Source organism: Anopheles stephensi, chromosome 3 (genome assembly GCF_013141755.1).
Source record: "Anopheles stephensi strain Indian chromosome 3, UCI_ANSTEP_V1.0, whole genome shotgun sequence".
Lineage (NCBI taxonomy): Eukaryota > Metazoa > Arthropoda > Insecta > Diptera > Culicidae > Anopheles > Anopheles stephensi.
In genome coordinates this window covers 36655576-36679463 of record NC_050203.1, presented here as the reverse complement: position 1 = coordinate 36679463, position 23888 = coordinate 36655576, and the positions used below count along the sequence as shown (strand labels likewise).

The following is a 23888-nucleotide window of genomic DNA, read 5'->3' as shown; positions in this document are numbered from 1 at the left end:
TAAGTTCTCCGCTATTTCCATATATTTTTTCTTTAATACTACAGTTCGTTTTTGCGTTTTCTTTCCTTTCTGTCTGGTGTGGTGGTGGTTTTTTGTTTTTTCATAGTCGTTTCACAATTAGTCGTGTCTCAGCCTGTCCATACAAATTTACTTCCGGTTTTTTTTTTCGTCGACGTTTTACAATCTATTTTCCCCCGTATCTTCTGTGTTTCGTAAACATTTTACCGCTCTCTAAAGGACAACTGTATTAGTATTAGGGGGGTTTGTTTTGTTCTCTTTGTTTTTCTCTGATTATTCCCCCTACATTTCTTTTCTTTCTTCTCTTCACTATCGCTAATAACAGCGCATAGACAGGGTTTGTTAGAGCACTTTCAATACATTTGGTATGTTTGTTGAGAGTTATGTGTGTGTGTGTTTTTTTGTGTTTAGTTTTGTTGCTTTTGCAACTACATTTAATGTACCATTATAATGGCGCTTTCATATCATCCCCTGCTTCACACACTAACATGCGACACACAACACACACCAATGAGGAGGGGGTATTTGTGTAAAGAGGATGAAATCGTAAGAGTTAAATATTACCTACTCAACACTCCATGCAGTGGAGAGGAGGCTTGCCGTAGATTTTAAATCGTAATCGTGTGTGTGTGTGTCGTTGTTTTGGTTCATTGGATGGCTGGTTGGATGGTTGATTATAGTTGGTTAAGTTCATCATCACCTCTTATCGTAAATGGAAGTATAGAACAGTATCTGACAGAAAAAATGCGCTTGAGAAGGATCGGTAGGTCATTCACTCCCCGGCCTTATTATTATACTACGCCTATACACACACTGGGACATGCACGCTTTAGTAGTGGTGGGAGCAAACGGTAGAAATCTGTAGTATTATGTACTTGCTAACACTGATTCAGTGGTGGTTTTGAATGCGAAGGGAAAGGAAGAGCAGGACTATTTTTAACCTTGGAGTGCCTAGCTGTACTAAGGAGGCTATTGGGTTTTGTTTTAATTTTTATTTCGATTTATTTAGTTCATGAGATTACTGGAAAGTTTGCTGGTGTTAGAAAGACACTTAAACATTACTTATTTTGGAGAACAAAAAAATCGCTCCCTTTCCGCATCCAGCACCACTATCGCTCTCGCTTTACTGGGCCTTCCTGTGGCTCTCCTCCCTGATTGCAAAAAACGGAACAGAAACTACTATAAAAAAAAAAGAAAACGTACAACTAAAACCTATATACCCTGCCGCGGTCTTTAACTGCCCGATCCGATCTGCTAAAACGTAAAGAAAATGCCCGTACTCTGTGTATTGTGGGCCGGAACCCGATCCGCCCGATGGTGGTTCTCTAGTGATGCACTAGCGAAAGAAAAAAAAACCCATTCTACCTTTGCTGGTCGGTTGCTGCTGCTGCTCGGTACTCTCACCACCCTCTAAGCACATTGCCAGATTATTATCCCTTTTGCAAATGAAAAACTTCCGGTAAATGAACAAAACGAATGGTTGACTCAGGTTTTGCTTAAAGGTAAGTATGTTGCGTCGCGTGGAACAGAGATATCGTTGTAAAATGCTCGTTCGTTACGCCGGCGGGCGTCTCCCTCTCGCTCCAAGTGACACGCGTGTCTTGTGTGTGTGTGTGCGCGTGTATTGTTGAGATAGAGAAACGGTTAAAGGGGGGGAGGATATACATTCTCCCACATCCTCGTACTACAACACCATAATGTTATGTTACTGTTCTTCAATTATTGAGAAAGGACTCGGGCTCGCGCTAGCAGAAGGAGCAGTCTAGGCTGTGTGTGTGTGTGTTTTGCCTTTACCTTTACTACCATACCGCCCTCGTACGCCTTTTCCTAACAGTTACAAGTATATTCTACGTACTTCTTACATTTTCTTATGCAGCGTGCTCATCACGCACACACACACCAACTCGCGCGCGCGAATACAATGAAGGAAAACACCTGTCGCAGTTAAGGATAAATTCCGGCACCACCGTACCAGCCGCTTAGTTCCGATTGAAACCACCCGATCCGGCTCCGCTCAGATTTTCACGAACGCTACAAAGAAACCAACGAACGAACGAAACCACCGTTAACACAACAAAAAAGTTCCAAAAATGGATCGCTATAGAAAAAAGGCACACAATCAATCGCAGCACAAGCTCGTGCCTCCAGTCACACAATCGGGCCTACCAAAATGATGACGTGTTAGTAGATGCTATATGTGATGTTCGTTATAACGGTAGCGAGCAGCAAACTTTGTAGAAAGACGAGAGATTTATTGTTAGTATCGTAAGCCAAACAACAAAATCACTAGTCTTCCATACAATGTTTTGCCTGTGGCAGTAGTAGTAGAGGCGACGTTTGACGATGATGAGGGTCGTTATTTAAGCCAAAGAAAACTATGAACCGATATGATGTGTGGGATTATCGTAAGCGATGGGAACGTGCAGTCTGAACGATCCTGTTTTGCCCCACCCCCATAATTCTGATCACACCACACAATACCACGATCACTCAACACAACCGGAGTGAATGCTGGTCGTGTTCGTACCACACCAATGTATAAATGACATTCTTAATAAGTAAAAGCATTTCACCTGCATATTTACCTTTGCTGTAGCATGTACTGTGCGGCCTGAATTTCCTTCGGTGTTCCAGTGATGGTAATGATGCGATCATTCGACCCCGGTAAGGCTTCGTCGATCTGGATGAAAGCGTTCGATTCATTCCGGATGCGGCGTATTCGACCACCGCCCTTACCGATGATGGCACCAGCCAGCTGCAACCACACAAAACACAAAATGTTAGCACATAAGGGTCGATCATGCACATCCAATCGCATCAACTTACATCTTTGGGAATTGTAACCTGCGTTGAGGTTTTGTTATCCATAGCACCGTTGTTACCGCCGCCAAAGTTGCCCAGGCTGCCGTTGCCCAAATTGCCACCAGCACCGCCCAGGTTCAGACTGCCGAGATTGCCCAACGCAAGGCTGTTGCCACCGCCGAAGCTGCCACCCATGCTATTGCCATTGATGGGATTAGCCCACGGGTTGATGTAGTCTCGATCCCTACAAATACGCACACCGTTAACAAATCTATCCATTTGACCGGATGTCACTTGGTAGTAACCGCCCCTACCTCATTCCACCGCCACCACCACCACCGACGCCTGCCCCAGCACCACGATTCGCACGATCGTTGCCTCGGTCGTAGCCACGGTTGGAGCGACCTCCCCGATCATCGTATCGATCGCCTCCGCGCCGATCGTATCCGCTACCGGGTGCGGCACCGCCCGCATTACGGCCACCGTTCCGGAAGGCTCCACTGCCTCCACCGCCACCGCCAATACCGTACCCACCGTACTCGTCCGCGTACATGTCATCGTAGTTGTGCGGATCGTAGTTGTGTACCGGGCCCTTTATCGGTGTGCCTTTGATCAGCTTGATGATTTCGTTCAACGTCTTCAGACATTGTTCCTCGCTGCCTATCACTTGAGCAATGCGATCTGTACTTTGCGGCGGGATGTTTGAGAAGATCTTCAACCGGCATCCGATTTCCTGAGAGAGAAAAAACAAAAAAACAAAAAAGGAATAATTAAATACAGTGGCTTCAATATTGTAGAAAAGAACATAACACCAAATGACACCATCCTGGCCGAATATAGCTCGATGTTCGCTACCCAACGATCCGTGGAACCAAAGCAAACTTCACTCGAAGGACATGGAGAGCATCTGTTGTTTCTTTCAGGTAACTATTGTCTGCCCATGCTATTTTCTGTTATTTTTTATACATATTCTTAGCGAAACATGTCAGTATTGCCAAAAGAAAACGGCGCAAAACAGGACAAATAATGTCCAACTGTCTGTTCAATGATGGCCCATTTTGCTCCTTTCGGAACCGAGTCAATTCTCGCCCCTATTTCAAGTAAAAGCACATTCGGAGGCTTTTATGCTGTCTCGAAGAACGCAAACTGTACGCGTGAAATGTACGGAACACATATGCCAAATAATGCGATCCTTCTCAATCCAACGCTCCGGTGGTTTAGGTTTTTGGGAGGGAGCGACACACGAACAAAGGGAAGCCCTTTTGCGTGTATAGAGGTGGTATAATTAAGGCACGATCCCTGGTACGTACATCGTCCTTTTTCGTTGTCTAGAACTATTTCCTGTATCATGATGATGATGATGATGATGGAAAGACGTCTCCCGCTTGATCGTCCGTAACGCGCGTTGCGAGCCATCTGCGCGCGTAAAACTCTCTGGCGCGCCACGAATTACTGCTTCGAAACGAAACTGGCTAAGAAAGGAAGTGCACACACACACACAGGAAGCAGAAGAATGTGATAAAGAGGAGAACGTACAGCTAACGGATGTGGCATAGCAACGGATCGGAAATGGTAAAGAAGCAAAATGTGGAAAGGGCAACAAAAAAAACCGGGCGCAGAGAGCAGCAGCTGTGTACGCCGAATGAATGGTGAGAAACACCACCAGTGGGGAAAAAAATGGAGGGAAAAGAACAAAATAATAATTATTCGAGAGTCACCTTAGCATTTTTTGTGTTGCTTCGCTTTTTTTTAAACTTTTTAAACTTCGAATCCGAACCAACCTGGACTTGGATCGTCGACAGCTTCTTCGGTGTGACTGACAGATATAGCACACACACAATTTCCCTGCACACTGCGCGCGACACAAATTAATTTTCCGAAATTTCTACAACCGTTTGTACCTCGTGCATGCCTTCCTTCTGCTGTATGAGCAGGCAAATGCAGCACACACAAACTTCGTCTTAAAGAAAGGCTACATAATTTACCGCCGTCCGCACACATGGACTCTTAATTGACAGTGTGTGCGCGGAAGGCACGCAAAAGGAAGCAAAAAAATAGATTACACTCCACGCAACAGGGGACGACGACGGAACACACTAAATTACGATCGTCGGACAATGTGACGATGACGAGGCAGATGCGTACACCACCAACACCACACACGGTAGCGGTGGTAAAAGGATACATCGCGTGAATGTGTTACACGCACACAAGCAACCAAGTAGGCAAGAAGGAGAGGTAAGGACCAAAAAAGACAGCTGTGGCAGCAACCTACAGGATAGGAGAAGAAAATCGTCCTGCTCATTGCTTACTTGATGGATCCATTTCTTTTTTTGTTTCATTTTCCTCGAACCGGAAAGAGCAGCGACGACCAACCGCAAAAAAAAAAATCGTCTCAAAATACAGTAATTCATTTTTAAAAGTAATTTAAATGTCATCAAACAATCGGTTTGTAATTTGTGCCCAACGCCTCAACACACCAACAAAGTTGAGCCTAAGGCATCATTACAAGTGCGTGGTGAAGTGGGATGTGTGGTTGGTGGGCAGGCTGGCTGGCTCTGTCTGTGTGAGAGATAGCGATTTGAACCGAAGCATACACATCCGTTTGGTGCGGAGCCGGAAACACAACTAAGGATTCGTGCGGATTGAACACTTTTATCGATTTGACGTGTCTGTGTTCCGCTGCTGTCGGCCAACCGAACCAACCAACGAACGGAGAGCGTGTGAAAAACGAAAGTTAATACGAAACCACCAAACAACCGGAGCAACTCCTCGATTATGTGTACGCGCTAGATAATCATGTAAAGCATTTGCCACCTTTTAAAGAGGTGAAGAGAATAAATTTTTTGCGAACCAATTCCTTGTACGAAACTCGTACAAGGATGACAGCTTACCGTTGAGTTTTCCAGGTGACGATTACAACTAATGCTTTTAGGCCTGACGAAAGATTCGATTCCTCCTGCTCCACATCACCGTACCAACCATATATCGGGAATCGGGAACCGAGGCGGCCGCTGACTGCTCTCCAAAGAGGGACATCATTTTCTTGCTCTCGACCGAGACAAATTGAAATATTTCTTTGTTCGATATACCGCAACAGGAAGTACCGAAAACAAAGCCACCACCTAGGTCACCGCGGAGCGTAGGTAGGCGGACGACGGCAGTCGGTTGAACGGGAAGCGCGCGCGCACACACACACACATGTATTAGTTAGTGGGTAGGTGGTTGGCACCTTTCTCCGTTTATAGAGTAGCACCAGGCAAAAGAGTCCTGTGATCCTGAATTTCGTTTCACGGCATTCTCTAAAAGGAGGCAACTTCTTCCCTTTTCGTACTGCTGCCGTACCGTACCTTGGGACGTTTTCTTTTCACAATCCTATCTCCCCGCTGCTGGCAGGAACGGTTTTCCGCAATTCCTCTTACACAGATCCAGACCTAAAGCACTACCAACTCACACCGATTTAACCGAGCACACAAATTCGATTCACAGTACCAGTTCAGATAAAACCGATCGGAAGTGAGGTATAATTTTGATGCCGGTCGAAAACTGTAGTTCCTCGAACGGCAACTGTTCGATTCCAACTGAATGACGAGAAACGTGTCCATTGAGCAGAAAGCTGTTGCGCATGCCTTAACTCTCTCTCTCTCCCTTGGTTACTATCCATCTTCACTTCTTCCTTTGCGCCCTCGTGCATCCGTTTTTTTTTTAAGGGTATGCAGTGTCCTTTTCCATCGATATATTCGTCTTTCCGCGCGGAGTTCTCTGGCACAGCAGCTGCCGTCACCCCACCACACGCGAACAAACAAAGCTCGAGAGGTATCTCGTACCAATCCGCTCGCTGCTCTGCCCTGCGCTCAGCAGCGATGTCGTGTCGGAAAGATCACCGCTCACTCTCGCGCGCTCCGGTACGGGGTTTTCGGTACACGTGCACGCATACAGAGGCAGGCACGTGACAGCATACATCATATCGGTGTGATGCTTTTGCCTCTTCTCGGAAGATCCTTTTTCCCTTCATCGTCTTCGCCGTCTGCTTCTTCTTCTGCTTTGTGTAAAAGCCCCTAAACCTCGTCACTCTCGCTGACAATGAACCGTGCAGGAACAACTGCCGCGGCGGCCCACTGTCGTCTCGTCAGAGAAAAACCTACATCTTCCTTCTCTGCACCGTCGTCCACATGGAGGATTTCTTGTTCTTAAACCCGGGTGGTACGTAGATTACGATTCCTCCATTACCTGGTGACTGGTGCAGCTGGCACAACCCCGTAACATGCCGCTACCTCGGTCTCTGCTTGCCGGACAAACGGTTGGATTCCTTTTTTTCTACAATCAATCAATAGGCGACCTCTCTCGCTCGCTTACTCAGAGGGATTGTGTGCGTGTGTGTGTGTGTGTACGGTTTGTAAGCTTCAGCAACTAGCACCTGCCTGTGCAGCAGCATACCAACCAACTGCGTTTCCATATGGCAGCAAACGGATGAGTACAAAGAGGTCCTCCTGCTGCCTGCTGCCACACAACTTAATGCTCTGTGTGTGCAGCCGATACATGCATCGACCTCCAAACAAACGATGTGTATCGCAAGTTATCCTACACACAAAAAAGTGTCCTCAGTTATAAAAAATGTCTTCAATCCCTTTGTTACGTCATGACCAAAATCATACTTTCTTTTTCGAAGCAACCACCGATCTCTCTTAAGCTTAACACACTTCTGTTTGAGACAAAATCCTCCTTACTTTCTTCTACATAGCTCAGGGTAATGAGGCCCTCCTTTGAATATTGCCTTAACATTTCCTTTTAATCGAAAAAAGAGGTAACGGAAACTAAAAATGATAAACCAGCTGTAGTCCAGTAGGACCGCATACATATATTCACCCCATCAAATCCATATGACATCTAGACAGCATCGAAAAACCACAAGAGACACAAGCCGTACGGACACAGAGAGCGGCGTGCCGTGAGTGGTGGTGTGTCGCCGGAAAACTTTGCCATAATTACCCTACATTTCACAGTACCGACCCCGCTGCGTCCACTTCAGCAGTCCAGCACAACTCTCCCCGGATTCGAGAGACCAAAAGAACTTGGGGAACTGAACGAGGGCCGGGGGCAAAGGAAGCAAATGTGCAATGCTCTCATTATAACCCGGTGTGGTTAGAGTCGTAATTATTTCCACGAAACGTTGAAAATAGTTTCCAGCATGGGACAGGCAGGCAGACTAACCAAAGGAGGTCATCGTGAGCGCCTTCTGGTAGCCGTGGTTAACCAGCCTGCAAACCACCATCTCACGATCCCGCCACCTATTGCGTGCCCGCGCCACCGTAAGGATATCTCGGGCACGACACGGGGAGGCCGCCCACAGTGTACCGTGGCCACTACCTACATGCCGCTGAGCCGATCACACAACGTCCGTGTGTGCCCCCGTCATGGTTCTGTGCGTATCTTAATAACGATTTGCTTTTGTCATCCCAGGATTACACACACACAGTACTGCTGCTGCTGCGTGTCGCCGGGCGAACCAGGTCCGCGCGCACATCGCCTGCCTGCTAGCCACCGATTGTGGCCAAAGCATAACGCAGCTAACCAACACATACTGTTGGCGCCGTTAAATGCTCTAACTGCAGACAGAAATAGCCCTGCTCACCCCGACACATCCTGCTCCCGCTTTCCTGAACTGTCGATCATTTCGGCGCTCCGACGAGCGGGTTTTCTCACTAGCGACTTTCCCAGTAAAATCTTACTGTGGCACCTCGATGGCGCGCGCACAACCCCCTGCACTCGGTGACCTCGCGAGGACGGCCGACGGTGCCGAAACTGGCGATGATGATGATAATGATGTTGATGATGGCTAGAATTTCCAAATCCGTATAGATATGTATTCGCCAAAAATACGGTTACGACCATTGGGAAGTTCCGTTTTTCTTGTCCACGCCGTTTTCCTTTACTACTCACGACATTTTTGGCGCAATGAATCCGATGATGATGATGCACACACACACTCTCACTCGCATGTTGTTCGCCAAACCAGTGTTGTCCCCACTGCATTTATCTCACCCCTTACCAACATTGGCTATTTTCCTTCCATTTCATATATTGACGTCATATCGGCATGGAAATTGGCCGCACGCAACTAGCCATGCCCTGTGTTCGCGTTTCGCCTGACAAAGGGATACACAAAACGGCGCAAAAAGGGGCCTGGCGCAGCAAGCAAGACACAAATTTTAAATCATCAACGGCAGGGTAAAAACAAAACACGGGAGATCGCTTGCCAGCCAAACTCACGGCCAATAGGATGGACGGCCCCGCCGTAAGGGCGGCTGCAACAAACATTCCACGCGGCACACTTAAACTGTTGACTCAGAGAGTTCATAATTTATCCTAGGCACTGTTTGTGGATAAAATATTCAGAACGCTGGCGCGGCAAGACGAAGCGTCAACCGGACTATCTACGTTTGTGGATGGTAAAGGAATGTTGTTCGTTCTGCTGTGGTGGATATTTGTGTTCGTGGCGGTACTTACATCCTTTATCTCCTTGATTTTGCTGCCACCGCGACCGATGACGCATCCGGCCAGACTTAGATGGATCAGTATTCTCAGTTCGTACTCATTGTCTCCGGCCTGGTTCGATCGGGGTTGTGATCGATGATGGATGGGTGATGCAGGCGATGAAAAAGAAGGATGCAAAGAAAAGAGATCGAAAAAAAACATATGTTAAATCAATTTTATTGCGTGAAAAGTACAAATACAACCCCCAAAAATTACCGGTTCCGGTTAATAACATACAGTGGCTCTTGTTCACCTCTTTTACGACATGGGCAGGAATTGTTTCGCAAGCATTAATTAAACGTCCACTGCATAACAGTGCGTTTAAATAGCGTTTCTATTGCAGAGAACAGAACTTGACATGGTCAAAAGGAGACCCAGGCCATGTAGCCGAACACACAATGATCGTCCATGATTATTGGAAACTAGACTTATTGCCCTCACTGTTGGACTTTTGCTAGATTGTAGCCATCGACACAAACCAGAACTTTTCGCATAAAGAACCCAGAGCGTGACAACTAGGTTCGAGAGAGAAAAAAAGGCAATACACACACACACACGATGGTCCGGGGTGGGCGCTTACGCCATGATGTTAATCCAGGACTCGGTGTATACACGAAAGGTAGGGTTGCAATCAACAGCAAGGCACAACGCCCGTACGTGTACAAATACAGCAACACGAACGAAATAAGAGTAAATACAGGGTACGCGCGACCGTCTACTACGTACAGACAATCTGCCGCCATGCACTTTATGAAAATTTAAACTCGTAATTACGCCAAACACGCGATTCCAATTGTTACACACGCCGCCAGTATGACTGTGGTTTCGTCGGTCGGACCATTTGGATTTGGAAGGAAAGGATAACAGCTACAACAACAACAAAACTAGCACATTACAGGCTAACGCTAGTGAAGTGTGTGTTTTTTGGAGCCACTGGAGGTCTTGAGAAATTAAAAGCAACTATAAAAAAGCCCATGACCGATTTCCTTCATTATGTGTTTCATTGAGTGTGAATTGTTGATTATGTACGTGGCCGCACCGAGAAGGTTCATGGAATCGGTCTATAGTTTGTGGAAGCCTACAGTAACTTAAGTACAGGGTACTGCATTGGAAAAATACAGGAATCTAAAACATATAGAATATTATCAACGTTTTTTTAACAACATTACATTTTCAAGATGACCAATTCAAGGGAACCCAATTAGAAAAATCTAGCATAGGAGGAAACTATTATACTTCCGATCTGCCATCGGTGGATCCCTTTTTGAGGTGTGGCAAAGTCATCGATTCTACGAAAAAAAAACCTGGGATACCACCAAGCTAACCATACTGGCACCAATCGGAACCTTCGAGTGAATTTTAAACTACACCCGCTCGAGAACATCCTGAAGTCTGAGAAAGTCTAATATCGTAAGGATTGTAAAAGCTGCTACTAAGGATAAGATAGTCGTTCTGCTATCAAACTATTCTTTAACAATTCTTCGCATTAATGTTTTACAGATATAAGCTTCATCGGAGAGCTTCCCGATGGATTTTCCGACATTTACAGCTAAGCAATTGCCTGCTCCCTGACAGTATGGTGATCATAACCTATGACCAATTGCGTTTGCTAACTAAAATAACTCATTATTGACCGAGAAGCTGATCCAATATTAAAGCTGGATCATTTTCGCTTTTCAGCCCAGCCGCACCACGTAAAACAACGGTACTGGTACATATACATCTCAAACGTTCACTCACCCGATCAAGATGCTTCATCACATCCTTCACAACCTTCGTCACCGTCTCCATATCGCCACCAATAGTAAGCACCCTGTAAAAACACAACACAACGACCGAGAGAAATGGAAAGAAAAACAATTTCGTTAATAAGCTTGCATAAGCTGGCCGCGGGGGGGTCACCGGTGTACATATCGTACAAAGTATGTTTTGCCTCAGACAACGGTGTACAACACAATGATGAGTACGTTTAGAGGGTAGTCACTTGCAGAGAAATACATCCGCGTGTCGTTACAGGAAACCGATAAACCAACATGATCATCTTGCCGCCCAGCTTTAGTAGCCGGTCGTCGGATCCCGTAACGTTACTCATTACATTTTAACATTTTTTTTTATTGTGTGTGTAGTAGTAGTACGATTCAAAAACGATTGAAAAAGCATCGAAAGCAAAAGGAAGGAGAGAGTTTCGTTACGTTACTTTAGACTAATTTTGAATTGTTTTTGAAAAACTGTGCTTAACCAACCAAAAACTTAAGCTTGTAATGTGGGGAGGGGAACGGTAGCAACAAATACTATTGCAACAGGATAACATTTCCACACCGGAGGACAACAAATAGTTTAAAAAATAGATTTTTAACAGCTACACAACACGGTCCTGTGTTAGCCACGCCACCTTATAGCCGGCCTGTGGATTAGTGATGTTGGCTGATTTGACTGTTGGTTTTAATATTAACATGAGTTTTCAAGTTGAGTAGGACGGCATTTAATTAGTAGGGCGTGAATGTATACTATTCAACAGAGTTCTTTGAACCTATTATCAGCTGCCATTTATTACAAGGGTTAGTTTAATGGTGTGTGTGTGTGCATTATTAGTCTTCCAGTAAATGAAAGGTAAATGAGGAAAATAATCTAAACAGTTTAATAAACATTAAAACAAGCTATCTATATATTGTACACTGTTTCCCAAAACAAAACATGGGAAAGCAACTGCGGTACGGTAAGTTGAGACAAAAGAAATGCACTCAAACTAAAAGAGAGCAAGACGTACACGTAGAGAGGAAGGATGGATAGCAACACAGCCGCCAGCTGTGATGATTGTAAGGATAACAGGGTACAGAGAAACGAAAGAAGCCAACACACACACACACACAGAAAGAGAGAAACCAAAAACAAGATATTGCAGCGCATGGTGGTCAAGTGTGAGTGTTTAAGAAGGATGGGATTTTCTGTTTTTTAGTTGTAAAAGAGCCTATGAGCATCAAATCGCAACAGGGACACACAACACAACATAGGTGGAAAATCGTGATCCAAGAATCGTGTTCGTGGTCGAATTTCGATTTCGGGGACGGATCTTCTAGAGGACGAGGAGCAGGAGGAGACACAAAGTATCCGAAAGGGTACGAAGGATCGGGTTGGTTACATCGCGTAAGAGGGAGCAGGTCTACGAGCGTTGCTGGTGGTGGTGGTGGTGGTGGTGAATCTTCAAACACGTAGAAATCAAACAGATTAAAAATTGTGGATTATTAGATACCTGGGAGACACACATACACTCTAGCTCTCAGCACTACCATCCACAGTCAAAGGACATATAGAAATGTTATCTTACACAAGAGACACAGAGGGAGCATATCTACACTTTATGAAAGTCAAACATGCAATTTCGAAGTAAAAGCACTACTACATCGTCGGATCGTTTTGTGTTGCAAGGATTCACAAATAACTTTAGTAGCCTTTTTAATAGCATGGCCACATACATACATACGCACAACTGCACACTTAAGGCGTCAGATGTGGCAGACAGGACAGGTGCGCATATACGTCTAATTAATGGCTACGCGAGCGCACCAATGCGACAGATGATGGGGGACCGTTACCCTCCAACCCTGTGCACAGTTCGTGAACCAAAGGACTAATGTGTTCTTTTTTTTATGCTTTCCTTCGATTTACCGCTATCGGCAGATGTACGTCAATTACACAAATCAGCTACAGAGACCAACTTTTCCATCCGCTTTACATCCTTTACATCCGACTAGTAGTGCTTTTTTACCCGAAAATACATCACGAGCACACACCTAATTAATGCTGACGATTCAAACTCCGAAGCAACGTTCGCGTCAAAGTGTATAAAGTTGGATGATGATAATTTTGTAAACACAGTGGATGATGGAGCTGCATGTGAATACACAGGCGCCTCACATTGCGGGTAGTGTGGTTTATGGAAATGGAAATAGATGGTCTCTTTTGGGTGGATAATATATAAATATATATCATGTGTTGATAAAGGGATATAATAGTAGTTTATGGTAAAACATATTGTTTTCGGTTCGGTTTGCTTAGAGAATATATAAAGAGAAAAATAAAAGAAAGAGGTCTTTACCGTTCAGGGCCAGTACAGTCGCCTACATTCACTTGGGCTTGATACTGCGCGTGCGCATTTGGGGGGATGATGTGCGCACAAAGGACACGCAGCCGCACAGAAGAAGATTGAGGGTGTGTGTGCGTGTGGTTTTTAATCAATTTGGTTCGATTTAGGTGACACAGGTACACACACACACACACACAGACACGAGGAGTTTGTTCAGTCGTATAGTATTGAATGGTGTTGGCACGATTGGTTTACGCGATTCGTGTGTGGTGGTTCAGTTTTTGGGGGGGTTTGATCAATCAGTCAAACGATGTTGGAAATGCGTCCAGCGACACATGTGCACCGAACCACCATTGGAAAAGAGAGAGAAAGAGAGAGAGAGAGAAAGAGAGAGAGAAGAGAGAGAGAGAGAGAGTAGAAATTTATATTATTTTCCAGAAGAGATGATCCGAATCCCGTCAGGCACGGATGGACACGGACGGACGGACGGACGAGTGAGCGGGCGGGCGGGCGCGGGCATTCAGACGAGTGTAGGCAGGCACGGGCAGGTGACCGATCACATCACACAGGGCAGGACATATGGAAGTGACACAACGGGGTCGGTTTATGGTGACGTTGTTTATATGGTGATAGCGGTAGCAGTGGCAAATTAGCAGTAGTATTGGCAGTATAGGAACGGTAGTAGTCAGAGTAGTAGTAGCAATAATATATTTTTGGTCGGTAGCGATGGCGGGCGGCAACCGGCAGGATTATCCGGATCCAGAGTCCCAGAGTGAAGACCCCCGATTGTTGATCCGACCCGTAGCGTGGCCAACGCCCGTAGATGATCGTTATTTGTTATCACGAGATCGTGTAGGGATGAGTTGGTTTAGACGACCCCCGCACACGATCGGTTTCCACGCGTTGTTCGACCATCGATCAAATCATGGTTACGATTCATGGGTCCATGGCGATCCGTTGATCATTGTTTCGAATCGGAATGATTGTTTGCGGAGTTGTGACACCAGCGATAAGAGTGCGAAATTTTGGGCCATTTGACGGCGGCGCAGTAGTAGTGATTATCGAGTCAGATTTGGTATCATGGGATCAGCAAGTAGTCAGCCAGATGGATCGTGGTGGTAGCGGTGGTGGTTGGTGGGCAAGTGGACGAGTACATAGAAGTAGAATGCAATCCAGCAGTGGGATCAATTGACCACGGCCATTTGCCAACGGCGGAATGAGTTTGGGTTTGGATCAGCGCCCCCCCATGGGTTGTCAGCATAGATTTTTGGTACAGACACGTCAGAGATCACAGACCCACGGTGATGGGGTGGTGGTGGTTAAAGATGATACACAGTGGTGGTGGAATGGGTTATAGTAAGGAGTGTTGCCACAGCGCGTTACCCAGCAGAGGATTATTCCAGAACACCACCCATTTACACAAGGCATCCACATCAAGACAGGATCGAGAGCGTATACAAGGTGTTACACGACGACGCATGGTGTTGGCCCGGAGACGGATGGATGGTGGTGGTTGCCGAACGGGTATCCCCGCAAAAGTTTTGTGTTCGTGTGTTTGGGTGTGTATGTGCACATTTAAGGACATTTCGCCAGGAGACACAGACCGCGTAACGTCATCGGTCGGGGCATCAGTTTCAGGGCATGTTCCAGACATCACCAAGCACGCAGGTTCAGGATATGGGGGGGGGGTTTATTTTCAGAGCGATTCGATTTGTTAATCAGCGCGCGCGTTCAAGTGAGTTGCATTGTTTTTTTTGTTTATCCCCCAAGTTACAGTGGTGGTAGTACGGGGTGGCCAGTGTGGTGGTATTGGTGGTAGTAATAGCGCAGTAGATGAGCATGAATAGTCATTTTGAATTCAATTACGATACCAACATGTTCAACACACCCCGAGAATCGATAGATTATACGGAATACATATGAGAATGGGGGAGAGGAAAAAGAAGAAAAAATCATATTTAGATACAAGGTTCACGTTGCGCACCAGCAATGCATTAGAAACATCAGTAAAGAAGGAGCAGAAGAAACTGAGAACAATGTCGAACGAGGTATAAACTGATAATAAGGTATAAACTGTTTAGAACCGAATTTAACATTTTTGCGTTACAAAAGAGACGATTTCAATAACCAAACGTTACTCAACAACAGCAACACGACATTGGGCTTCCTGAACGAATCTTACCACCAAACAGGTAAGGGCTTGCGAGAGAGATAGATAGAGAAAGAGAGCGAGAGAGCGAGAGAGAGAGAGAGAGGGAGTGAGAGCTGCGCATCTTGGCACCCATCTGTGCGTGATAAGATATGCTGCTGCTGCGTGACAGATAGGTAGTAGTTATACGCGCGTTAGTAAATATATATAAATGTGTCTATATCATCTACAGTGGGATTTAGATAACTATCACAAATGACTTTCCGGGAAGTCAGCTTTATACTTCCTGTTAATACTATTACTAGAACCATATATCTAGGGCGATATACAACCATCGTACGATGGACCTAAGCTATCATCGGGTTTCGCTTGTCCCATTCAAGGAACCAATAAAACGCTGTGTTGTTGCAGCTTTTACATTGCGCAGTACAAACGATCGGGGATGAGAGTAAGATTTGGTTAACTAATAATCGTGCCGATATCGAAAGCAGAGTATAACAAAAAAACGGAAAGAAACAAACGTAGGTGGTATTGTCAACGAAACTTAACAAATTAGATATGCATTAGATTTTTTTGTTTGTTTTTTTGCTCAAAAAAGATAATCTAGAAAAGTGTAACCATCATTAACCATACCTCTGTCCGTAGCTTTTGGATGTTATGACCCCCTTTTCCAATGATTGCTCCAGCCATCTAGTTTATTGCGATACGGTGGGATGTAACAGTAATGCGCCATACATCGGGTAGATTTGGATCGAGGAAAAAAGTGCGTAAAAACGGATAAAAGCGAATTAGTTTCAGTTTCAATCTCTACAATTCAATTTACTTACCTTGCTCGGAATCAACAGCCGGACCTCCTGCTCCTCGGAGCGCATACGCTTCACCGAGGACTTTGTGCTAGAGTCGGATGAATCCTCGGCTTGCGCATTATTTTTTGCACTCTGCTCATCGTTCGATCCATCCTGTTCGGCGGAGGACACTTGCTCTTCATTTCCACCATCACTGGCATCTTCGTTTCCACGCTTCATGTTACAGCTTCGAGAGGGAGAAGAAAGAGCAGAGAGGTACGGAACGTTAAATAGACTTCACAACTGTGCTGCTCTCGTTTGCGCGATTATGATAATTCGTCCTTGAGCCTTTTTTCTATCTCTACTGCTGCTTGCAATAAACTCACAGTCGCCACTACCTCAAGGGGGCACCACATCACCACGTCGCTGTCAACCGTTTGAGTGGGCTCATAAGAAACTTTGAAATTTCAAATAGCTGTGTCACAATGACGCCCTATACCACAAGCAGTAAGAGTTGATTAAAATGGTGTAGGCCCCCTCCCCCACACACACGTGTGGATTACATCAGGACAATCACGGTGCTTTTAGACATCAACTTATAAGGAAACATGATCTCTACTATGACACCCGCAAACTCGTTTCGTAGCTCGATGTATCTTCACCTAATACACCAGCCACCTTGTTCCTATCATTCCTTCTTTACGATGCGATTAACCTTTAGCCTAAAGTAAGAGACTCACAGTGAATAATTATAAAATGTAAGTACCTTTCTCATGTATATCGTTGATCGAATTCGATCGTACGATCTTCTGCTTAGCAAAGAAAAGGACCTAATCATCAAAACCAGTGATTTGCTTCACCACAAACTAACAACACACACTAACATCAGAAACTCTTGGCAGCTATGCTCTTCACCGCTGTTAAAGGGACACTGAAGCACAGCAGAACCTGCCACTCGATCCGAATGGATCCAGTGCTGAAGAACCATTTGGATGCACCGGAAATGAACGACTGACCGCGGTTCTACCGCTGGACTCATATTTATTGATAAAATTTTGCCTGGACCCACACCGTCGGACAGATATGCTGCAAGCGAAGAGCATCAGGAACCTAAACCCTTCTGGCCGCCCCATAGCGTTTCGACGGAGGGGAAGTTCGGTTTTACCATTTACCTACTACTACCAGGACTATCAATCGAAGGGACATATTTACCAAGCTAGACATCACACTGGCCACATCATTGGTACACGTAACTATCTATCTATTTCCTCTTCATTTGCACTCGCCACCTCATCTCCCCCCCCCACAGCGTTCATGTCCGTTTTACATGGCCAGTCGGGGAGAAGAGTTTAAGGATACTAGAACGATTTGCCCCCTTGCGAACGGAACTTAATCATTACACATGCCACGAAACTATTACCACATAGTGCGGGTCACCACCATCATCATCCACACAGAGCCACCGCCACCTTCGAAACTTCGAAACTGGTAATTTATTTTTCCCTTTTTTTTTTGTTGCCTTCCCATCGACTGCCCTCTAATAGCGTGGTGGCGACCGGCAGTGGGAATATTATTTTTCAATACCAATGCTCACGACATCAGCAATAAATAGGACACAAAGCAAACACATATGCCGCCCATCCGGGGGGGACGGGGGGAAGCGCAAGGGGTTATTGTTTGAAACATTTTAAAACACTTTTTTACAAAACCACTCAAATTCTTACCCAAAAAGATCAATAACGTCCAACACTGCAAACTTCCGCACTTTCGATTCGCAACTCGATCGAGAGCGATCATTCGGCGGTACCACTTGACCCACTGAACCGGACTGAAGTAAAAAGCGAACGCGTTTGCTTATTCCGTTCGCCCGCCTGTTCCGGCGACAAACAAACAAAACAACCAAACAAGATCGTAAAACTGCTGCCCACACCAATCGCTCTAGCTGTGATCACCGCGTGGAGCGCCGCAACCCCCACGCAACACGCCGGCTGACAGTGGGATCCGGTGGGCCTTCGTTTAGTTTACTTTTCGCTTCGGCGGGATCACAAATTCCAACGGTACAGGTGTAGGTCGCAGCAGCAGCAGCCACAGCTAGATGTGCTTACGCAGCACTTTACGAACATGAACGTGGTGGATTAGTGTGGATCCGACGCGCGCCACAGACAGCTGATGCTTCCATGTGGTGTGGAATTGGTGGCCAACCACAGAATGGTAGCACCTTACTCCCCCCCCCCCCCCCCCCCCCCCCCCCTGGGGTGTTTCACAGCTTTACTGTGTACGAACAACACGGCGAATGCTAATGATCGGCGTAGTAGTGCTTCGCTTTAAAGCCAGCAGCCTAGTTGCGCGGAAGAAGAATGTTGATCGCCTTCGGTTGCCGACAGCTCTTGCTCTCGGTTGTTTAGATTCTATACGACGGGGGTACTTTTTAAAAAGGTTTTTGAAACACGACCAATTACATAACGAGCCTGTGTGTAAGGAGGGGATAGGTAGATATTGAGTCAAAAGTAATTTTTCATATAGCTGCTCGCTATGAATCTTAAGATAGTATCAAAATTAGGAACAACAAAACGTGATCGACATTGCCAATATCCTCGATCCTCCTTCCTTAGCACTACAACCTCGAGAGGTCTCGGGCTGCCACCATTTCTGGCTTTCTGTGACTTGATTTTACCCGTAGTAAAGTAGTCAGCTCTACGTACGGGGAGGCGCGATCTGGATGGGATTTGAACCCTGTGGATCCTGCCGTGTGAAGACCGTCGCCATTGTCGCCTCGGCCACCGGACCCTACCCCAAACTGGAAGTTTATCAAATAAGTATTCGCATATAAGCTGTCCGACAAGAGCATCAAACAGAAATATTCAAAAAATAGCGTTCAACGATCTACAATCAGATGTTTCAATGAAGAACAAAATTTTGTTCGAATTCCACTTTCATGTTGCGATGTTCACATTTTTACAGCTGTTTTGTGGACTTTGAAGATCCGTTTATTCTCCCAGTTTTGGTTAAAGCATTATAGGACAAGATCCTCCCGTCGAAGTTTGCTACTATGGCAAATTGAACGTCTTTTCCATTTACAAAAGCTTTCAGCCGCTCATTCTGACCGATTGTCACACGGACAACTTCGTATCAGCCATGGGATGATGAAGTATACCAATGTCCATCTTGTCTGAAAATTCCTCATTTTACGAGAGCTCTTACCCCTGGATTAACCAAATCAACTGATCATGAAGTTCAAACGGAGATTGAAACTAAATGGGTTGATCGCTAGGACAAAGGGACATTATAAAAAGTGAGCCATTTTTTGCATATGTTTTAAACTCCTCTATTTACGGAGCCAGTGCTAAAATAGCTAGCATTCTGTTATTAAAAACCAAACAACAAAAACTATTCAAATTAGCGATAGAACAAAGGGAACAGAAATCAATAATCGGACCACAAGATGTAGCTGGATGAAAAATTTGCAACCTGCAAACCTACGTGAACCGTTGAAAAATGCATTACCAGCTGCAAAGGTTTCAACGTTGTTAGTGATGCAAATTATGGGTGAATAATGTATGCCGTACATAGGCAGTGGAAATTCGCCACATGCTGTTCAGCGCACTTAACTAGGGTGCAACAGAAGACAATGAGTTGCACAAAACACAGTTCTTCATTTCCAAGAAAAATCTGAAAGAAAAGTGTTTTAGTGGAAAATTTCTCTTTAATCGAGGCATTAAAAAGCGATTCGTTGATAAATTTACACGATTAGCACTTAGAGCATTAAGGGCCATAAAAATGAGTGGATCGGGGCTCGGAGCTGGTGATTGCGGTTTACCGTTCAGGTTTGTTGCCCACATATTGGAGATCGAATATTTTGTAATTTTGTGAAATTATGTAATAATCATTATTTAATATTCGTCAATTGCTTTATGTCATACGTTCGCTCTCCCCGCCCGGCCGCCACCAACAACACAACAAACACAGTATAGCACACAATTAGCCTAATATGTGCTCTTACAGAATGATTTGCATCGATAGAGCAAAAGCAATACTATCTTCACCACCTGTGCTTTTCCTTCCAGTACATAGCCATAGAACATCAATCGAAGACAAATGATAGAGAATGTCTTCCATGCCTGCCCTCCTTACAACAATAATGAACTACCGGCCGCCGCCGCCGTCTGGCTGACCAACCGATGGTCAGCGACACCGCGGCCTGTGGCGTCTCTCCCCCAACATAATGCTCTAATACATAGGAAAGAAAGTTAACATCCCACGGCCCCTAACCACCCAGTCTGTCACCTGCACTTTGGCGGTGCGTTCATCAAACTATTGCCAGAGCAGAGAGCCTACACTCGCTGGGATGTGTATTATGTATGTAATAGCAAAATTGATGGGCACATGCCGCCAGCCTGTCCGACGAGTCGCAACGGAGAGTGTCGTTGGCAGCAAAAGCGCCACACACAACGCAACGCGAGACGGGGTAGTTATCTTTTTTACACACTGCACACGCCGGCCGAATGTTTGATATTTCTCCTCCAGTGTCAAAACAAATCGGTTTCCATGGTGGCGGCGACACAATGCTTTTGCCGCAGCTTGGCCGTAATTTTTCACCCGCCCCATCATCCTCACTACAGCACCCCTCCCCCCCAAATATCACCGATTGGGTGGGAGACGAGACATGAACGGAACGATGTTCTTCGTGTAGGTTATAGGACCACGGCACGGTATGAACCATATACCGGTACACCGTGAGCAGCACACTCTTATGGGCAGTTATCTCTGTATTTTTCCGGTTGTGGACACATTAGAGGTGCGCTTGGACCATGAAGAAAGAAAAAAAAAGAAGCAAGTGTGTACCGCACACATGAACGATTGTTGCTCTCTTGCTCATTCTTTCCGCATGTAACTGTCATGTAAGACTGAACCCATTACACGCCGCCCGTATATTCTCATTTTTTAATCGGCTATCGATTTGTACCGGGGGCAAAAGCTTTTAATCTTGTCATCGTTAAAAGCGGATTCCATCGCCAGCGATGCGATCATCTTCAAGAAACGATCATACTAGACCGATCGTAGAATTTAAAAGCTTTTGCTATGATGCTCAAAACGACCTACTAGATTATGCTTGCCGTGCAACGGATTACTAGATTTTCTTGTTAGCTTTTTCTCTGAGGTGCCTGTGCAGATAGGATACGTTGTGATTTTCGATAAGTTAACACCAAAATATTTGTGTAAACTATTATTGACTTTCAAATTACCTTAACAATTATGAATAGGATTCTTTAATCAACGGTGCGAGATTCAAGATGATAATTACCCATTTTACATCAAAGTGATTCTGGATCGTTTTTCTGTACACAAAGCTGCAATTTTTATCTATTTATAACTTAAACATGATGGATTGTGCCGTATTGTAACAAGAATTCAGAAATGAGAAGTATAGTAAATCTTACTGAAACGGCTTGCCAGACTACAACGACAAACGGCAAACTAAATTAATATTACTAAATTGAGTGTAATCTGTGCTTTAATGTCTTTTTCTTGAATCAGACAGTTTATTGTAGATTCTAATAATGTTCTTATTAAGTAAAGATACTTTTCATAAATTTGAGATTCCTTTTAATTGTGCACATTTAAAAAAAAAATAATAACATCACCAATCAACACCAACAGTAAACAGCAGATCGATTGCTTTTCACATACACACGCAGAAAAACTAGCTAATTTGCTCCATCGCAGCAGGCGACGAGTGGACGCTTTCTTATCAGCCACCGTTCTTTAAACGAAACCAATGTGAAAAATGCGTTCCGTTTACAATTGGTTCGCCTAACTCGTCCGCTAAAAAAGACAAGCAAAGAGAACCAATAAAACCATAAACAGATCAAGTGTGTTTCCCCATCCAAAATGGTACGAATTTTGCGCTTCTTACTAAAGTGAAAATCGATTCGTAATTCCTTCGCTGTCTGTCCATCTCTTTCTCGATAATTGAACGCTCTCTATCTCTCGCATACGCACAGACTCTGTGGAAGTCAACCATAAAAACTCACCAAAAGTGAGTCATTGCTGTTCCGATCCGCATCTTTGCACATTTTGTGTGATTTTTTGTGCACGAAACACGGGTGCAAAAATTTGACACGCATTTCTACTTGTTTCCCACAGAGTTGTGTCTACAATTAACGGGAAGAATTCTGCCGTTCGTTACTCTCACACCCACTAACCGGGAGGAATAAAAGTAGACAGCTTTCGTAAGCCATAAGACAGTGATGATGACGACGACGACGACAACAGTGCGTAAATATTTGATCATCATTTGCATATTGGCCCAGGCAGGGAAAGGGGGAGGTCTTGGTCATTTTTTTTGCCAAACGGCGAAATTTGACCCACTAAAAAAGCGAAAAAGCAAATACTCATCACCCACCACTACCAGGCCTGGAGTACGCCCGGTACCGTTATAAGCCGGCTGCTAAAAACGATCTTCACAAGCGATACTCGAGCAAACCAGCCATCATTATTGACTTCTCTCCCACTTACTAACAGCCCCAATTAACACAGACACAATTATCTTCCACGCATGATTATGCTTCCTGCTGAACCATATCTCGGTCCAAGTTCTACAACGGAACATTACATAACCTCAGGAACATCCAAGCAAGCGAAGCAAATCCAATAGCAAGGAAATTGTCCCAAAACGTCTCGTGAATGAATGGTTTTCATCCCACGGCGAAAACTTCACCTAAATGCCAGAATCGGTATGAGCCATACGTCCCCGAGCGGGCGACGTGCGTCGCATGTGGAACAGTCGCGCACATTTCGCCATTTTTCTTCGAATGGCTTCCGTCTGCACAAACATGTCTCGTCCCGCGCGTTGTCCAGAAGAAAACTTTCTCCTAGGACAGAACGAACTTCTCACATGCCGCGGGCACGTTGCATAACGTGGACAAATTTGATCAATCTGCTGCCGCCGACCTCGACCATTTCGGTTCGTCCGGCCAGACCTTGACGCGGTTCATGGAACATTCCACCCGTTCTTTTCGTGCTCAAGAAACCGGTTCCCTGTGACCTTCAGGTGCACGTTTTCCTTAGCGCTCGGTGCGAAAGGATATCGAATGCGGCGCCACCACATCTTCTTGTACGGCTCTCCTCTTGCTACACACACCCCGCACTCGGTGTGCCTTTCACGGCGTGCACAACCCGGTAACCAAACACACTCATACAAACGCACACACTCGCTCTTTCCCGGTCCCGGTAGGAACGATTCCAGGCTTATCATGCAGGAGGCGTCGACGATAGTGGCAAGGATAATTCCATTTGCTTATGAATTCGCACTTACCCTTGGTCGATCGGAAATGCACCAAAGATTGCACCGCTTTTTTGTTTATCGCTGTTACTTTTGTCGAAATAACACTTTCCCGCAAAGCTTGGCGTGGCTTGCAAACACAATGAACTGCCTTCTATTTCGAGGAAGAAAATGGAGCAAGTGCAGCAGCGTAGTCGAACCCACGGCAATGGCTCGTGGTGTTCGTTGACGTCA

At 45.3% G+C, this 23888-nt stretch overlaps 1 protein-coding gene across 4 annotated transcripts; it reads right to left on the bottom strand.

Moving 5' to 3' along the window:
- On the bottom strand, positions 1-23888 carry LOC118509704 (heterogeneous nuclear ribonucleoprotein K). Of its 4 annotated transcripts, XM_036050785.1 has the most exons (11): positions 18398-18401; positions 18097-18243; positions 16415-16619; positions 16221-16277; positions 13451-13494; positions 11095-11167; positions 9328-9426; positions 3135-3553; positions 2845-3064; positions 2604-2773; positions 1-2049 (listed from the first exon to the last, which is right to left on the bottom strand). In XM_036050785.1, the coding sequence occupies exons 3-11, from the start codon at positions 16610-16612 to the stop codon at positions 1998-2000; spliced, it is 1332 nt and encodes a 443-aa protein (XP_035906678.1). In that variant the 5' UTR covers positions 16613-16619; positions 18097-18243; positions 18398-18401; the 3' UTR covers positions 1-1997. The 4 variants fall into 4 exon arrangements, with proteins under 4 accessions (XP_035906678.1, XP_035906675.1, XP_035906677.1 ...); XM_036050782.1 differs by lacking the exons at positions 18097-18243; positions 18398-18401 and adding an exon at positions 23688-23888; XM_036050784.1 differs by lacking the exons at positions 18097-18243; positions 18398-18401 and adding an exon at positions 23688-23845 and having other exon boundaries at positions 2592-2773.

What these genes read in the sequence shown, in the direction of transcription:
- LOC118509704 (XM_036050782.1), bottom strand. Translation starts at nt 16,612, where the DNA reads ATGAAGCGTGGAAACGAAGATGCCAGTGATGGTGGAAATGAAGAGCAA. An exon ending in AAATCAAGGAGATAAAGGAT is followed by an intron (nt 3,554 to 9,327) that starts GTAAGTACCGCC and finishes TTTCTCTCTCAG; the next exon opens with GAAATCGGATGCCGGTTGAA. An exon ending in GGTGGTGGCGGTGGAATGAG is followed by an intron (nt 3,065 to 3,134) that starts GTAGGGGCGGTT and finishes GCGTATTTGTAG; the next exon opens with GGATCGAGACTACATCAACC.